This window comes from Megachile rotundata, chromosome 7 (assembly GCF_050947335.1).
Source record: "Megachile rotundata isolate GNS110a chromosome 7, iyMegRotu1, whole genome shotgun sequence".
NCBI classification, from domain to species: Eukaryota; Metazoa; Arthropoda; class Insecta; order Hymenoptera; family Megachilidae; genus Megachile; species Megachile rotundata.
The window spans coordinates 15,718,991-15,736,534 of record NC_134989.1 but is presented as its reverse complement, the minus strand read 5'-3'; the positions used below and the strand labels follow the sequence as shown (position 1 = coordinate 15,736,534).

The 17,544-nt window shown below is 44.0% G+C and overlaps 1 protein-coding gene across 4 annotated transcripts in view; it reads left to right on the top strand.

The window, feature by feature from the left end:
• LOC100875025 (uncharacterized) overlaps positions 1-17,544 on the top strand; it is a 131,242-nt gene that overhangs the window by 26,439 nt on the left and 87,259 nt on the right. For all 4 annotated transcript variants that reach the window (XM_076533998.1, XM_012282107.2, XM_076533999.1 and 1 more), the window contains exon 2: positions 5,944-5,979. In XM_076533998.1, the coding sequence (XP_076390113.1) occupies positions 5,944-5,979 (36 nt within the window). The remainder of the gene's footprint in view (positions 1-5,943; positions 5,980-17,544) is intronic.

The window sequence follows — 17,544 nt, the reverse complement described above, 5'->3', positions numbered from 1 at the left end:
GTGATTTACCTGTCCCCACGTGGAACACGGATATAAAACCGTCTGTCCCGGTAATTAGCGGTCGCCGGTGAACGCGTACAGGCACCTTTCACTGCGCGAGAAAAGAAGTTACGATCTCTTGATTACTGAATAATCCAGCGGGCAGCGAGCCTCTGATTAACCGGTACGTCGACTCATCGAGCAACCGTCTGAACCCATCTCCGCGCCGATCTGACTCGGCCAACCGATGAATCGGCGAAGCAGCGTTTATTCGACCAAAACTTTCTACCGTTTTAATCGATAGAATCGTCGAAAGCCTCTATGTATACGCCGGCCACGCAACTCGACTCCGTTATCGATCGATGATTTACCTCTTGTAGAACTCGCATAGCTAATCGTAGAAACCATACGTGATCGATTGATCGTTGCTTTGCCGATTCGTGGTGCAACGAGAATCGTGAATGGAATTGCGACGCGATCTACGTTCTCGTGTTCGTGCAATTTTTACGATCGATATACGGTTGGAATGTACTGACATGATTAGTAGTTGGCAAGGTGTCATTTTCGGGATTTGAGGAGTTAGGGATTTAGGAATTTTGGAATCTAGGGATTTAGGGAGTTTTGGGTCTAGGGATTTAGGGATTGTGGGATGTAGGGATTGTGGGATGTAGGGATTGTGGGATGTAGGGATTGTGGGATGTAGGGATTGTGGGATGTAGGGATTGTGGGATGTAGGGATTGTGGGATCTAGGGATTGTGGGATCTAGGGATTGTGGGATGTAGGGATTGTGGGATGTAGGGATTGTGGGATGTAGGGATTGTGGGATGTAGGGATTGTGGGATGTAGGGATTGTGGGATCTAGGGATTGTGGGATCTAGGGATTGTGGGATGTAGGGATTGTGGGATGTAGGGATTGTGGGATGTAGGGATTGTGGGATGTAGGGATTGTGGGATGTAGGGATTGTGGGATGTAGGTATTGTGGGATCTAGGGATTGTGGGATCTAGGGATTGTGGGATGTAGGGATTGTGGGATCTAGGGATTGTGAGATCTAGGGATTGTGGGATCTAGCGATTGTGGGATATGGGGATTGTGGGATCTAGCGATTGTGGGATATAGGGATCGTGGGATATGGGGATTGTGGGATCTAGGGATTGTGGGATCTAGCGATTGTGGGATATAGGGATCGTGGGATCTAGGGATCGTGAGATCTAGGGATCGTGGGATCTAGGGATCGTGGGATCTAGCAATTGTGGGATCTAGGGATTGTGGGATCTAGGGATCGTGGGATCTAGGGATCGTGAGATCTAGGGATCGTGGGATCTAGCGATTGTGAGATCTAGGGATTGTGGGATCTAGCGATTGTGGGATCTAGGGATTGTGGGATCTAGGGATTGTGGGATCTAGGGATTTTGGGATCCTGGGATTATGGGATCTAGCGATTGTGGGATCTAGGGATTGTGGGATCCAGCGATTGTGGGATCCAGGGATTGTGGGATCTAGGGATTGTGGGATCCAGGCATTGTGGGATCTAGAAATTCTTGGATCTAGGAATTTTGGGATCCAGGTTTTGCGGGATCTAGGGATTCTTGGATCTAGGAATTTTGGAACTACGGATTTCTGGATCTAGGGATTTTTGAATCTAGGAATTTTGGGATCTAGCGATTTTTTGGTATAGGGATTTTGGGGATTTGTAAAATTTGAAGTATAAGTATTTGAGGATTTGGATATCTCAGAATTGAGATTTTGTCAGTTTTGTGATTCAGCAACTTCCAAATTTTGAAATTTAGGAATTTAGGAACATAGGAACTTATTGAAGTAGAAATTTAGGGATTTATGAAGTAAAGACTGTAGTATGAAAATTTATAAATTTGATAATTAGAGAACAGAGTATTTAAAGATTCAGAGATTTGACTTTAGACTTCAAAAATTAGTAAATCACAGCTACTGTAAATTATCAGATTTGTAAACCGATGATTTTTTTCTGCCCACCGAGTGTACACATCGTGTATTTCGTACCGCGACTCGGTACGTGTCAAAAGTTCGATTCAAATCCTGTCGGGGATCGAATACCGGCCGGCAGGCGGTCGACCCATCGAATATCGCGGTCGCAACCGAGCCTCTTGGTCCCGTCTCGAATAGATGTATCAGTGTAATTAACAACAAACAATGGCCGTGGGACGTGCGCGCTCGATATCGTATATTAATCGATTAGCCCGCTCGTCGGGCCCCGGAGATATACGCTGGGACTGGTTGTTAATCATCGGCGCGGGTGCGTTTGTACTTGGAACGTTCTTTTTCACCATGGAAGAACAAGAGAGAGAGAGAGAAAAAGTCTGAGGTAGACCGATCGGAGTAGCCGCGAACGATTCGCCATAAGGATCTTGTGCCAAGACTAACCATCTTTGTGACGCTTCGTTTCACCGTGCCTATCAGACCCACCGTGACTACATAATTTTAGGCTTACATTGTCGTTTCTTCTGACGGAGTTTCAAATTCCTCTGTGTTGGCTCTGGTCATACGGGGGTCTGGTTATACGGGGTGGGCTGAAATTTTTATAAAAATTTGCATATTTAATTCCTTAACCTATTCCTAGTTGCGTCATATAGAGTTTAATTATTGCCACAACGTTGGGTCAATTAGAGTTAAATTGTTAAGCATACTTTGCCTTCAGCGATCATTCATGATGTAGATTATAATTTGAATTCACTTACTGTGAATTCAATACGAGTCTGGTTCATAACATTTTAATAGCAGTGCGTCATATGACGCTCACATGTCTTACAGAACAAGACATGTGACTGCTATATTTCTTACAGAATAAGACACGTGACTTGTATATTTGTGATATAACAAGAAATTGAAGTACTTTTGAAACAGTCGCTACCCGAACAAATTTTATGTTAATCAACCGTATATCGCGATCGAAAGTACAAGCCGTAATGAAGTAATCTACGTAATTGCGACTTCATTTCGTTCGAATAGATCGAGGTACGATTGAGAAACACGCGCGAGAATGAAAGGTTACAGAAAGAAAGTACGCAGGTAGTAATCGGTGTACCATTTTCGGGCGAACGGCTGGAAGTGTATTGATGACTCGACAGTTCGGTCACGTACAGGCCAATAATCATTCTTTTAATCCATTTAGCGGGTGTTTGTATTACCAAAGGATCGGCGGGTTGTCCGCGCTCGACTTCGTGCCCCTCAGCGGTTGCGCGAAACGGTGGAATCATTAGGGATTATCGATGACCATCAATGTGGAACAGCCCACGAACCATCATCAATTAGAGTTAAATAATAGTTTGCGTTGTTCGTTTCTTGCCTCGCCGGTCGCACTTGCTTCCGGGATCTTATTTCCATCGGCTAATCTCTTCGTTTTAATTTGTAACAAAGGTTCACCCTGTTTTCATCTACCATTCACCTCTTTTCATTTTGTATGCTGTCGATTGTGTATGACTGTGTGCATAAATGTGCAGTTGTCAATTATGATTGTTATGAATTCATACTTTTTTACGTGGAGTTATCTACAAGGTTCATTAAGATATTAATTCTTTTGTTCATATTATGTCACTCGTGTCACACCTTACTGTTCAGATACGACAAACAAAAATTATATCTGCAGCATGATGGAGGCTGGAATTTAATATCCATCAGTTTGCTCAAACACAGATCCCCAGATCCAAAATGTACTTAACAACTTTCTATTTTTATTTTAATGTCACTCCGACTGACACACATATTGAAAAGATCAAGGGGTTCATAGGTTAAGGTCCTACATTAATCTGCTGCATATCTGATGATGTGGTTTTAGAGAAAACATACCAAAAGTGTCATCCAAATCCACATATGAAATCCAAATAAAATGCAAGAACAACGAAGGAATCGAAAACCTAAATCCTACACAGGCGATGATTTGGCAGGCCGGTAGATAGCGGCGTTGTATTGTAATATTTCCCGCGAACCGCGAGGCAACGTCACGAATTCTAATTGGAGAGCCGGTCGTCCCGGGTCCGAGGATCCAACGGGGTCGCGCGCGATAGTCGATAAATATTAAACGACTTTCCACCTGCCGTCGACCGTTTCCACAGGTGGGAGGAGGAGAAGGGACTTCCGACAGGGAGATGACTGAATGTTAATTAGCGAGGCGTGACAAGTGTTAAGTAATCCATCCATCCAGCTACGCGCAAAGAGGGAGGAGCCTGGCTAACGCTCGGCAATTAACGCGACACACACCGCCACGCACCATCGAGGATGAACCCCGTTGCAATTAGCCGGCGATTTAACGGCCAAAGGAGTTCGTATCAGTTGCTAAATTTATTCTCAGGAAGATTCACCTTATCTTGATAGAATTACGGGTCTGACGCGGTTTATGCTTGACCTAGTCTATTTCATGAACGCTCGATTATACCGGAAACTCTTTGATTTATTAGAATCAATTTATTTATTAAAATCAGATGAGAGGATTAGTTCTTGAAACTGTTCAATATTGAACGTCCATCTTTTGAAAAATGAAAGTGTTTGCAAGACAAATAGTGTTAGTTCTGATAGTGTTTCTTCAAATAGCTTCTGTTAGTGAAAGTGTTAATAAGACATACTGTACCACTGCTAACACGAAGATTGCATATAGGAATGTTTTTGAGGTTTGTCATCGTCGTTTTTTTCCTGGCCAATGTCAGATTGTGCCGTCGACGACAGGTTCGACGGAATACCAGATGCAGGATGCTTTGTCCTGTCGAATCTAATCTGTACTTTCGATCGTCCCTGCCTTGTCGTGTCCATTATTATACCCCCAAGGGTCACTGCCTTCGCCAGGCTGTATGTTCGAGATTGGACAAATTTTTCCTGGAATAAGAAACTACTTATCATACAAATTTCTGTCTTTTACATATGACTCTTTACATATGACTCTTTACATATGACTCTTTACATATGACACATACTAGTCTTGTATGTCTGTTACATTTTAATCTTATACATTAACACATTTATATGTTCAGAACATTTTAATCTTATATGTAGTATAACACATATGATACACATGTAGTAATAAATTTTAGATCGAACATCAGATGCTACTACAATTTAACTCTGACTCTAGAAATAATTATTCAACTTGTCCATTAACAGTATTACATGCAGTTATGAACAAAAGTTCGTGAACAACGTGTATCTTCATATTTCATACATCGTTCATATATCCTTTTTATTTTCGATGAATTTTCATAATCAGTTTATGTCAAATCATTTTGTGATTGTATTTCCTAAACGTGGTCCATAGTAAAACATGATCTCATGAATTTTGCGCCATTTCATACGTGGAATAATAAGGTTTGAGTTCGATCAGAGTGGAGGCAATATAACGGAAGTCTACTGTAGTTAAGTTTTATAATGGTGGTATGCTTGGGTCGGTGGTCCACGACCGCTCGTATACGTCACTGTCCCAGGATATCTAATGAGGCTATTAACACGCGGTGCACCATCGAAGAAACTTCGTGGAGCGTTTATGACATCCGATGACCTACCTAGCGGCTTCTATTAGACCCGTATACGATCACCTTGAGTAAGACATTTACAAGCTCCAGGTCGCTCAGTCATTTCAAACTCCAAAATTTCCTTCCCGTGTTCTTAATTTTATTCCCACGATGAAATCATTTCACGCGCAATCATCCGGTAAATTGCTAATAATTTGGTACGAGAATTGCGAAGGTCCTTGTAACGCTGAATAATCGTATGCAAATTGGAAAACGTAATAGCTGTGTCATTCCGATGGCTGATTACGCTATTACCCGTTTTCAAATTGTCGTGAATAAACAATCCGCGTAATGATATACTCCCGCAAGATTCGTTGCATCTTCTTGCCTCGGTATAAGATTCAAGTATGAGAATTCAAAGTTCATACAAGTCCTAATTGCACTTCGTTTAATCTCAACATTTGCTTATCAAACTTTTGCTTCTCTGTTACAGACTCGTGCGAGCAGCCAGTTGCGGATCGACCTTACGGTGAGTGACTCACGATTTCTCGATTCAACCCGGAGAAATATCGCGGAACCTTGCGCGGTGTCTTCCGCGAACAGGAATGTTCCTTCCTGCTGCTCGAGCGTTTCCATTCATACGATATTGCGAAACAGTATCTCTGTCCTTTATTACCTGGAAATCGTTTATGCAAACGTGCAAATTAGATCGGATTCCGGGAACGATCGTTTCAGATAGAAAGCGAGATTTGCTTTATGTCCTGCCACTTTCGATCTTCCGTGCCTCGGATCCGTCGTTTCAGAGTCCTCAAACGCTGCGCAAGAAACTTTACGACCGCCATTTCTTTCAGACACTTTCCTTTCTTCTTTTGTTGTCGAAATTGGAGATAGTGGAGTGTAGAAATCTGGGGAGTGGGAGTCTTCGCTTTTGGATTTGTGTATTTGTAGATTTGGGGGACTGTTTGGATATTTAGGAAGTTAGGTAGTTAGAGATGTGGATGTTAGGGGATCTGGATGTTTAGAGATGTGGATGGTAAGGGATTTGGATATTGAGAGATTTGGATATTTAGGGATCTGGACACTTAGATATCTGGATTTTGAGAGATCTGAATATTAAGGGATTTGGATATTTAGGGATCTGGACACTGAGATATCTGGATTTTAAGAGATCTGAATATTTAGAGATGTGGATGTTAGGGGATCTGGATATTTAGAGATATGAATATTAAGGGATTTGGATATTTAGAGATTTGGACAGTTAGATATCTGGATATTTAGAGATATGAATATTAAGGGATTTGGATATTTAGAAATTTGGATATTTAGGGATCTGGACACTGAGATATCTGGATTTTAAGAGATCTGAATATTTCGAGATGTGGATGTCAGGGGATCTGGATGTTTAGAAATATGAATATTAAGGGATTTGGATATTTAGGGGTCTGGACACTTAGATATCTGGATTTTAAGAGATCTGAATATTTAGAGACCTGGATATTTGGAGATCTGGATATTTAGATATCTGAATATTAAGAGTTCTGAATATTTAGGGATCTGGTCACTTAGATATCTTAATATTTGGAGATTTTTATACTTAGAGATCTGGATACTTAGAGATCGGGATATTGAGGGATCTGGACATTTAGATATCTTGATATCTAATCAGAAATATCGAATCAGAAATTTAGACATTTAGGTAATATTCTATCTGAATACTAAGGAATCTAATTTAAAATGTGGACATTCAAGAACTGGAGTACATCATATGTACTCGATAGATACGTTACATAGATATGAACACACAGCAATCCAGAAATTTACAAATTTGAAAATATAGAGACATGATGCTTCAAGAACTCAGAGATCCGTAGATTTAATCCTAATTTAGTGGATCACTCTCTGAGGGGGTGTCGCAGAGATGCCCTTCTTGTTGACATCAACTCGGAACGTTAGAGGGATGCAAAAAGTCGCGTTACATCCGGTCCAGGTTGTCCTGTGTGCCAGAAGTCGTAAAATTCAGCGTTATGCGATTCGGGACCCGTGTTTTGTCCCTCTTTCGAGATTATGATTACCCTGGCAGCCACCGTGGCTAATATCACGCAATAAGCACGCTGGCTCCAAGAAATCCCCTACCCCTTCTCTCTTCTTCTTTTTTCCTCCTCCCTTGGTTTTGTTCTGCCTCCTTTCCGCAGGTATATGTAATATGTGCCACCGAACCGGGCGGTGTAAACGGGTATCCGGTGAAAATGCGTGAACACCACGGGACGAGAAATAGTCGAGGGAGAAAGAAGGACAGAACGAGGTCCATCAAACGAGCCGCAGGACCCACCGAGGTCATCCTAACTTCCCTGGAGCGACTTCATCTTCACGGTCTGTTCCGAGTTCGAGCACTCGCTTGGAATTTCTCTTCCTTCACGGTTTTATCGTTTCGATTGTACCTTCTGATCGATTTTTGGCCGATATATTCGATACTGATTCAACGTTAGCGAGGACACGGTGATGTCAAGTTATGAGCTTTCAGGGTGTGTTAAGGTTATTTGGAAATCTGGGGATTTGAAGCGTAGGAGTTTGGGAATTGGATGTGGGGATGTGGAGATCTTGCAATGTAGAGGTTTGGACATCTTCTAATTTGTTAATATAGAAATTTGGATATCTAAGAATTTAGAAATCTTCAAATTTGTTGATATAGAAATGTAGACATGTAGGAATGTATGCATGTATGAATGTTTCCATATGTAGGAATTTATCAGTCTAGAAAATTAGTAGCATACAGCTACACTATTCCCAGAATTTTCAAATTTATGCAATTGTATTAAGACTTCAGAAGCCCCAATAATTTCCAAATTCAAGAACCCCATAAATTTAGAAATTGTATCAGCTAATTTGCAGCTCCGAAACTTAGTGAATTTCTCCTTCATAAACCGTGCGCTAAAACAGTTCGACTGTGAGGATGAGTTAGTGGTTCCATCGGCGGTGGTCGCTAGTCAATCAGGATGACGAAGCACGTGGTAAAACGTTTTCGAGTACGTCGAGGGGTGTCGGCGATTTTCGACGCTGTAGAATCAACAGGTTCCAGTTATGAGAGTGTAAAGCGTTTTGAATCCAACCCCTCGAGGGGTATGATTTCTCCGCGCGAATCTCCTCGTACAAAAGGGGAATCTCGTCAGCGGGGGTTCTTTTTTTTCTCTTGCCAACATAGACGTCTTTCCTTTTCCGTGTCACGAAGCACGCGTAAAAGCGTCGGCACGTCGTGTCCTGGGGGTGGCCTGCGACCCCAGGCCACGGGGGTGGCTGACAGCCGATTAGGACAAGACGGGAGAGCCCCCACGGAAAACTTAAAATAACATCGCTCGATCATCCGGCTGTCTCCGTCGACAAGCAAGCAACCAGGCTACTCTTGTATTCAGCTTGTCCCCTCTTCGTTCTTCCTCCACGATCCCTGCGACCTTCTCAGCGGGTACCGTCGAATCGAGGTCACATTACGTCCGATCTGTCTTTAGAACCGTATCACTTCCGCTTTCGACAGATACACGTAATTGCTCTCTTCTTTAATCCCGTCATCATTCTCTGTTTAGTTCTCTCATTCTATAAGAATATACTGTATGCTAGATTTCACTGTCTCTTCGTTAATTACTTATTTTTATTTAATAGTTTTATTATTCGAAAACCACTGTCTCAATACACTACTGCTTCGTTACGAGTACTACTGTATCATTAAATTCTCCACTGATTAACTAATTTATGATTCTCCAATCTACAGTGCTTACATTATCAGAATTATCTGTTTAATTTAGATTTTAATCGAGAAATTCTACCGTAACGTTTCTACTTTGGTATACCAAGTGTATCCGTTATGCTCGCTTCACTATGTCTACTCGTAACATGTGTTCCCAGACTCGAGCATATTTCGAACCGATACATATGTACATATACATCCACACAGATTTTGACGAGACTCCAAAAGAGAAAATTAACTCGAAAATTGAATACAAAAATAATTTTACAAAGAGTGGAACGTTAAAAAATAAAATGGCGTCGGTGACAAGACGTCTCGACTAGGAAAACACTGCTAGTGGAAGTTGAGCACCTCTTCGATGCTCATTACGGTGTGTCCCGCCCCCGGCTGCGGGTAATCAGGGTGTGCGGGAGGGCGAGAGGGCGGGGGCGGTGGGTGACCTCGCCCGGGGCCTTTACTCTTCTCCTCGCCGTCTTTCTTCGTCTCTCGGTCGTCATCCACCTTCCTGTTCGTCTCTCTTCTTCGTTCGACGCTTTCGACTACCTGCGAAGGTGACGGAGCAGCAACTCTCGGTTCATTCGGAATCGCGACCTTGCCGGTGCTTTGCATTCGTCGTGCATCAACGGTCGACCACCCTTCTCTCTCGTTCCCTCCCTCTACACCCTGCTAATTGCCGGAAGTTGCATGCGGGCGTGCGCCGCGTAAAACGCCTGGAATGTCGTTTGACGTTTTAATTTCTGAGCGCCTAATTTTTTCGGGGTAGAACCCTCAACTTCGGTCACCAAATTTTCTTGTTAAATTATTGAATTAGTCTTCGAAGACCGAAAGATTGATGTCTTGGTCAATGAAAGGAAAGTCAAGAAAGATGTCTTGGTCTTAGTGGTTTGGTGAATGTCATAGTGAACGAGTTACAGCACAAAATAAGATCGGAGCCGTATAGTTCTTGATGTTTGCAGGATAGGGACCAATCAGGCGAGCCACCGGGCTATTTCGCCGCGAATAATAATAATTATGGCAGGCACTCTGCGGAGGAAGTGGCAGATGGAGGTAGAGGGCGAAACTTTTTAGTCGATGCTCGATCTATAATATTCTCTCGGATTTTTATCCAACTGTAAAACACAATATCATTACGACTTCTCTCAAATCATAAGTACTCTGATTCAAAGAACAGCCTACTAACAATTGCAGTCATTAAGCACAGTTAAGATTAACAATTCCACATAACCTGAATTAACTCGAATGACGACCGTAACAGATCCACAGCTATTCGATAGGAAGTCAAAGATCGATTAAATCAGCTTGAAGCTTCCTTTTAATCGAATGTTTTCCGTTTCATCGAAGGAACTTTCTTTCTGTCGGACCGCGAACGCATCTCTCGCGATGCAGTTTTATTGCTTCCTCGAACGTCGGTTCCGCGAATAGACGCAGGCAAAGAGCCGGCCAAGCCGGGTCGAGTTGAAATTACTCGAATTTTATATGCACGTAGCTCGATCGTTTCCGAGAAATTTTTTACACCCGTTGCGTACGATATATACGCACGGTTTTCCCCGTTACGTATCGGAATGTGGTGTACGGTGGTGATGCACGATCGCCCGTTTATCCCGTTACCGGGCTCTTTCTTTCCACGACCGACAACGTCGAGCCCGTTGTCCGCGTCAAACTCGTTTGATAGGCGAGCGCAAGAAAAACGTGCCCGAGGAGTCTTGGGAGCATCCCGCGAGTCCTTTGGCTATTCCGGAATGGTCAGACCGGGTTCAACTGGTCTGGAGCGTCGCCGGCTCGCGTTTTGCCTGTCAACGATCGTCAAAGAAATTTTTACTAGTCACGGGGTGAAATCGAGTTCCTCGAAGCTGCTAGCTGTTAAATTTTATCAGGGTGCATTTGAATAACGTTCGCTCACATTAAACGCACCCTTGCTAACGTTATCGTGATTACTGATCGAGGGTAGGAAATCCTAAGGCGAAAAGCTTCTGATGGTGTTAACGTAGCGAGAAAATGAGAAACGTCTGTATTCGTTTTATCCGGCGATCTCGGAGCCCAATATCTGTTCACCTTCGTCACCTAACGTCAGAGCGTCGTGCTACCTGATGTAGAAGATGCCCGTTGCAAAAGATGTCCGTTCCTTCGAAATTTCCTAGGCAAATTCGTGGGTTCCAAAGGCTCCGAACAGGTATCCGCATCCGGTTTCTATCTTTCCATGGGAAAATGGACTCGTAGAAAGCTGCCTCCATATTCATGCCGATCTCGAAAGCCAACGATTCTTATTCCGCGCTCGTCCACGCTCGACCTCGATTAATAAGCGTTTTAATATCGCCGAGAGCCGATGCAAAAGGCGTAGATCGGAGTTTCTTCGGCGTCGAGTTTTTCAGCGTTTCTACGCTCTCGATATCTCGATGCAACCGCGCTCGCCGCTAAAGGAACATTGAATCCGTATTCATGAACGAACTATGCGAGAGGCGAGCAACGAACCGCCGCCAGGACTATTATTTAGCATAGCCACTTTTTCTGACCGGCCCTGCCGTCCGTCATGGCGGCCCGCGTCTTTGTATCGGGACGAACGACGATGACGGTGCACGGACGGGCCAGGGAGAGTATCTGGAGCAGGTCCGTGAGGATCCTCTCGACGTAACTAATGGACGCCGCTCTTTTCCACTGCCACGTTTTATTATTGTTATCGGACCACTTCTGAATGTTCATCTAATTAAATTGGATGGAACTCCGAACATTATTCTAATTTCCGATGCTGGAGATTTGGGGGTTGATGAAACGATGAGTTGACGGGTTAGCGAGACTCTTAGACTCGTTACTCCAGTTGACTTTATTGTAATATATGTATAAATGCTTGGGTTAATGGCGTTTACTACATCGTGTCACTCGTGGCGCACACTACATACATATATGATAGTTCATACTTGATAAACCTCATTCGTATTCTCATCGCAATTGAATTTTAGGTACGCCTCTAATTATAATCTTCACAATCAAGCAGAATAGCAAACGTCCTTAATTTTTTAACTTTCTTTATACTTCATATTGTAGCAATTAGTCATATTTGCCTGCAGCAGCCTGAAAAATTATAGGTTATTAATTGACTATCAGCTAGGTCCAAATTTTTAGAGTACTTTTTTTGTCCTTCAAAAATGAACACGAGACAAAAATTTCAATTTGATCATCAGTAAACCTAATCATACATTAATACAAATCTGTCTACATTTATACATTTATACATTTATATACACATTTATACATTTATACATTTATATATACAATGTTGTACATTCATGTCTGAATATCAAATACACAAAATGACCAGACAAGTACAGACTCGTACATTTTGCAAGTGATCTGAATGCAGCAACGAGCTTCTCTACGATCGATCTTCTTCGAAACGGTCGGAGGGTTTCCTCGTCGGAAATCGTACCGTAATCGTAGCCGGCTCCCCTCGTGGACCTCGTAGAGCGAGGCTAATCGACGACTAATAATAAAAGGCGAACCGAGCGTGAGCGGCCAGGAGCTGGCAATCAAATGAACAATGACACCGTCGCGAGAAGTCTTCGCGCGCTGTGGACATTGTGCGTGGGATTGGTCGTTGGCATCCTCCGGCTACCAGGTGTGCGAAGCAAAAGCGGTCGTACGAAAGCGAGAAGGTGTCGTACGCGAAACGATCGTTACGAGCGATGTCGAAGAATCGCGTCGGAAGTCGCTGTTTTGTCTCGCGTCTCATTGCGACGAATCAGGGTATTTACGAGTCACTGGAAACACCATGAAATGGGGATACCTATTAGTTCTACGGAGATGCTCTTCTGGATATTATACTGATGGATTTTTCTTCTGCCATTTGCTCTCCCGTTGGCTGAGCTTCGAGGTTTTATCTGGACATCGCTTTTGAGGAGATACTGGGTGCAAATTGTGGTGTATGTGTGGTGTTGCGACAGCTTAGGTTTTCGTAGAATGTCCCTTCATTTTTGAGACATGTTGATACATATGTGATAATTCATTATATTTGATTAGTTTCAAGTATTATTATTGCGACGATTGACGGAGTTTAAAATAAATCTAAGGATTCGCACTTGACGATCCGGAGTTTCCGAACATAAATTACGCGCCGAAAGGCGGTTTGATCGGTGCCTTATAGTCGACGTGTTGTGGTTTTCGGGCGATCCGATCCGAACCGCAGAAAGGACGATTACCGGGCTCGGTCATCCGGCAAACGACTATTAATGATATTTTGTGTCGGATCTGCATGCTCCGACCTCGGCAAAGGAGCCGACCATACCGAACTTTCGTGTTCTATCGGCAACACTTTGCAACGTACTGGAGATCCAAAACGGAGGGAAGAGGTTACGCGTATCGATATAACGTGGTAATAACGCAATAGATCGAATCCCTTCTGCCATCTCGTTCTCTCCCTTCAGCTACTCGGAAATATGCTACACCTCCGGTTAGCAATCGTTTCTCCGGTTATAGGTATATCGTCACACGTTATATTGCTGTGCGTTAGATTGTCACGTTAAATGGTCGTATGTTAGATTATCACGTGAGGAGTGGTCATATGTCCGTAGTAATTCTCACAGATAGTATTGGTACGCGTTATATCGCTACGCGTTAAATCACCACGCGTGGTAATTCTCATATGTGGTATTACGATGCGTTGGATCTCCACGCGTTATATCACCACGCGTGGTAATTCTCACATGTGGTATTACGGCGCGTTGGATCTCCACGCGTTAAATTACCACGCGTAGTATTGGTACGCGTTATATCGCCACGCGTTATATCACCACGCGTGGTAATTCTCACATGTGGTATTACGGCGCGTTGGATCTCCACGCGTTAAATTACCACGCGTAGTAATTCTCACGCGTAGTATTGGCACGCGTTATATCGCCACGCGTTAGATTACCACGCGTGGTAATTCTCACATGTCGTATTGCGACGCGTTGTATCTCCACGCGTAGTATTGGCACGCGTTAGATTACCACGCGTGGTAATTCTCACATGTGGTATTACGGCGCGTTGGATCTCCACGCGTTAAATTGCCACGCGTAGTAATTCTCACGCGTAGTATTGGCACGCGTTATATCGCCTCGCGTTATATTACCACGCGTGGTAATTCTCACACGTGGTATTACGATGCGTTGAATCACCACGCGTTAAATTACCACGCGTAGTATTTCTAATGCGTAGTAATTCTCACACGTGGTATTGGTACGCGTTAGATTACCACGCGCTATATCGCCACGCATTGTACTGCCTCTGTGTAGTATTTCTCACGCATAGTATTTCCTACGCTTAATACTTCTCACTCATCGTATTGCCACGCGTTATATTTCCTATGTGTGGTATTTCTCACGCATAGTACTTCCCTCACATTATATCGCCACTCATTGAATCACCCCACACCATATCACCACGCACAGTATTTTCTACACAAAGTAATTTCCACGCGTAGTACCCACTCTTAGTACTTCTCACTTGTACTTCCTACACATGGTACTTCCCTCGCGTTATATCGCCACTCATTGAATCGCCCCACTCCATATCACCACGCAATATTTCCTAAGCATATACCTCCCGTATCTCATATTGAATTTCCACGCATCACCCCACAAGTTACATTCCCACGAGTTATATCGCCTCGCGATACAAAATAATCATTCGAGCGTTCAGTAATTCGCGCAAGTCGTAGTTCACGGCGCGCATAATAAATGGTGGTGCAACGGAGATGGGTGGATTGCGTAATGCCGTTTAAATAACGGCGGTAAGAGACGATGCAACTAACCGGGAGGCATGCGTTCGCGAGCAGAAACAGCGCAGGATTAAAAATCGGTACCGGAGTTTAACTGCGGATCGCACGAACGGGGCAGATACACAAATCAGGCCGTAAAGCCGATCAATTAAACGGCAGGCCGCCGATCTGCCGCGCATTATAACCGGTAATTATCTGTAATTAAATATTGGCCAGCCGCCCGGTCGCGGCCGTTGGGGCCAGTTTCAGCGTACGTTTCGAGGGGTGTGTTCGCTGGATTTCTACCCGCGTTTACTTTCTTTTCTATTGTTTTTTCTTTCCTTTCTTTCTCCCGGGCTGTTTTATCTCTTTCACTTCCTGCCGGTTACCTTTTATTTGCTGTGCTACATGCTGTTCTTGGAAAAAGATTTGTGCACCATCCACGAGATTTGTCTCTTCATTCTCATTTAATTTATCGGGGATTCTCGGTAAATGTTTTGGAATTAAGGAGAGTACTTTCACGGTGGATGAGATTTTAAACGCACCTGTGACTCGAATTTAGATGCTTGACATTCGAAATAATGAAAGTTAATCCCAATTGACTAACTGCTTTTGAGACAATTGATTTCGATATGAAAACACCTCTTCAATCATTCACACGATTTCATAAGGTATATGCATTTGGTGATTAAAGGGATGAAACACGTACCACGCGATATCGAAGTCTTTCAGGTGCAACAAGATCGTAGGTTAGTCCGTTACAGGGGGTAGTAAAGTTAGCCGTGGCATTCCATCGGCCGCAGGGACGCAGACTCCGTTTAGGCATCGCATGACGTTCGTCTATTTATCAAGCGGTATCATCATTCGCCTTTCTCCACCGTGATGCCGCCCCCTACGGCGATTTAATCTAATTTGTATCGCCCTTTGTTAATCGCGACCGCGCCGTTCGTTCGTACGGGGCCCCGCAAATCCGAGGCCCCATCCTCGCCCAAATAAACTACCGTGCGTCCACGCTATGTCTCGACTCGTCATAATAAACGCCCCACTCGTCGACCTTTATCACGAAAAATTCAACCACAGATTTAGCGTTCGAATCTGGGGTATGCAATTCTAAAAATATAGACAACTGGAAGTATAACATCTGGAATCTGGAGAGGAATCTGGAAGTACAGGTATCTAGTAACTGGGAAGATTTAGAGGTACAAGGGGAGCAAGTACCAAGAATTTATCACCAGTGTATTAATTACAAGATAAATTCATAAAATTAAAAGCAAAGAATGTACTCGTGAGTGAGCATAAATCCCAAGTGTCCGCATCACGTCGATAGAGCACTGACAAGCCGATCGAGAGGAACACGAGGATCGATCGATGGATCAATAAACCACGTGGATAGAAACGCGTGTACTCTCACTCCCACCTCGTGTTCCTCGTCCCCTACCCCGGCGTTCCCCTTCTCGCTTACCACGTGGGTGTACACGAACGTATCCCCGTAGGAGGGAGCCGAGAATTCGAGGCACATATTAAGCAGGATTATTTATCGGCACGGCGTGCAAGCCCTTGATTTGATTTAACAAACAGCGCTCGCTAACAAATTGATAAGCGGTCATGGTCGGCAAAGATCAGAGGCAGCGAGCCGGTACCGATCTCTTACGCGAGCAGGGATGCAGCATACTCGGAACGAGAGTTCTCTCAGGTCAGGGACGAACGAACCGTGGCGGTGCCCACGGTTCCTCTTATCCCAGGGCTCCGCGGCTCCTTCAGCCCTTGAGCTTCGTGAGAGGGCGCCATTAGCATAGGGGGACCCCCCACGGCGTGCACGGGGATCGCCGCGGTACTTCACCGGTACACATTATATAGGTGAGGCCTGATATATAAACCGGCCTCATTGATTTATGAGTCGAACGATTCCTTTAATTATAATACGATATTTATTCAGATGAGACCGGCCGCTCCACGGAGTCACGCTGCTATATGGTAATACTCGCGGTGCGCTCTCCTTGCCTCCCACTATCTCTTTATTTTTGCTTTTGTCTATTCGATTCGGTTTACGAGGCCCCGTAGCGAAACATCGCTAAATTCCGGACTGCCGATACCCGAGCGAACAAAATAGAGAACCGAGGAATTAGTTTCGATCCCCGGTGTCGGAAGTTGGCGATTTTTCACGGATTCCTGAGATGTATCGTTCCAATTAGACCGCGAAGGGGCGTTAATTACACGGCCTGTTTGCCGAGCTATGAACCGTCTCACGAGTAATGAACCGAGCAAAAATACTGTCTGCCGATTTCGAACGAGAATCGTCTCGTCAACGATTTCTACAATTCAAACGCTTTACGTCCCTCGGACTTAATGATGCCTTAATGAAGCCGTAGCTAAATCCTGCGGTCACGATCGACCGGAAGACGATTATAGTCAACTCTTTCTTTCTACAAACCGTAACAAGTCCTCCGAACGGTCTTTCGACATTTATCATCGGACGAGGTCGTCCGAGATGCCTTTTTCTTACGTTCCGAAAATAATGTAACGTCCGGAACCATAGTTCGGGGAGAAAAAAGCGAAACGGCCCGTCGAAACGATTCCGCGTACCGCTCGAAACGCAGGGGGTGCAGCGGCGAAAAAACCAAATAGTGTAC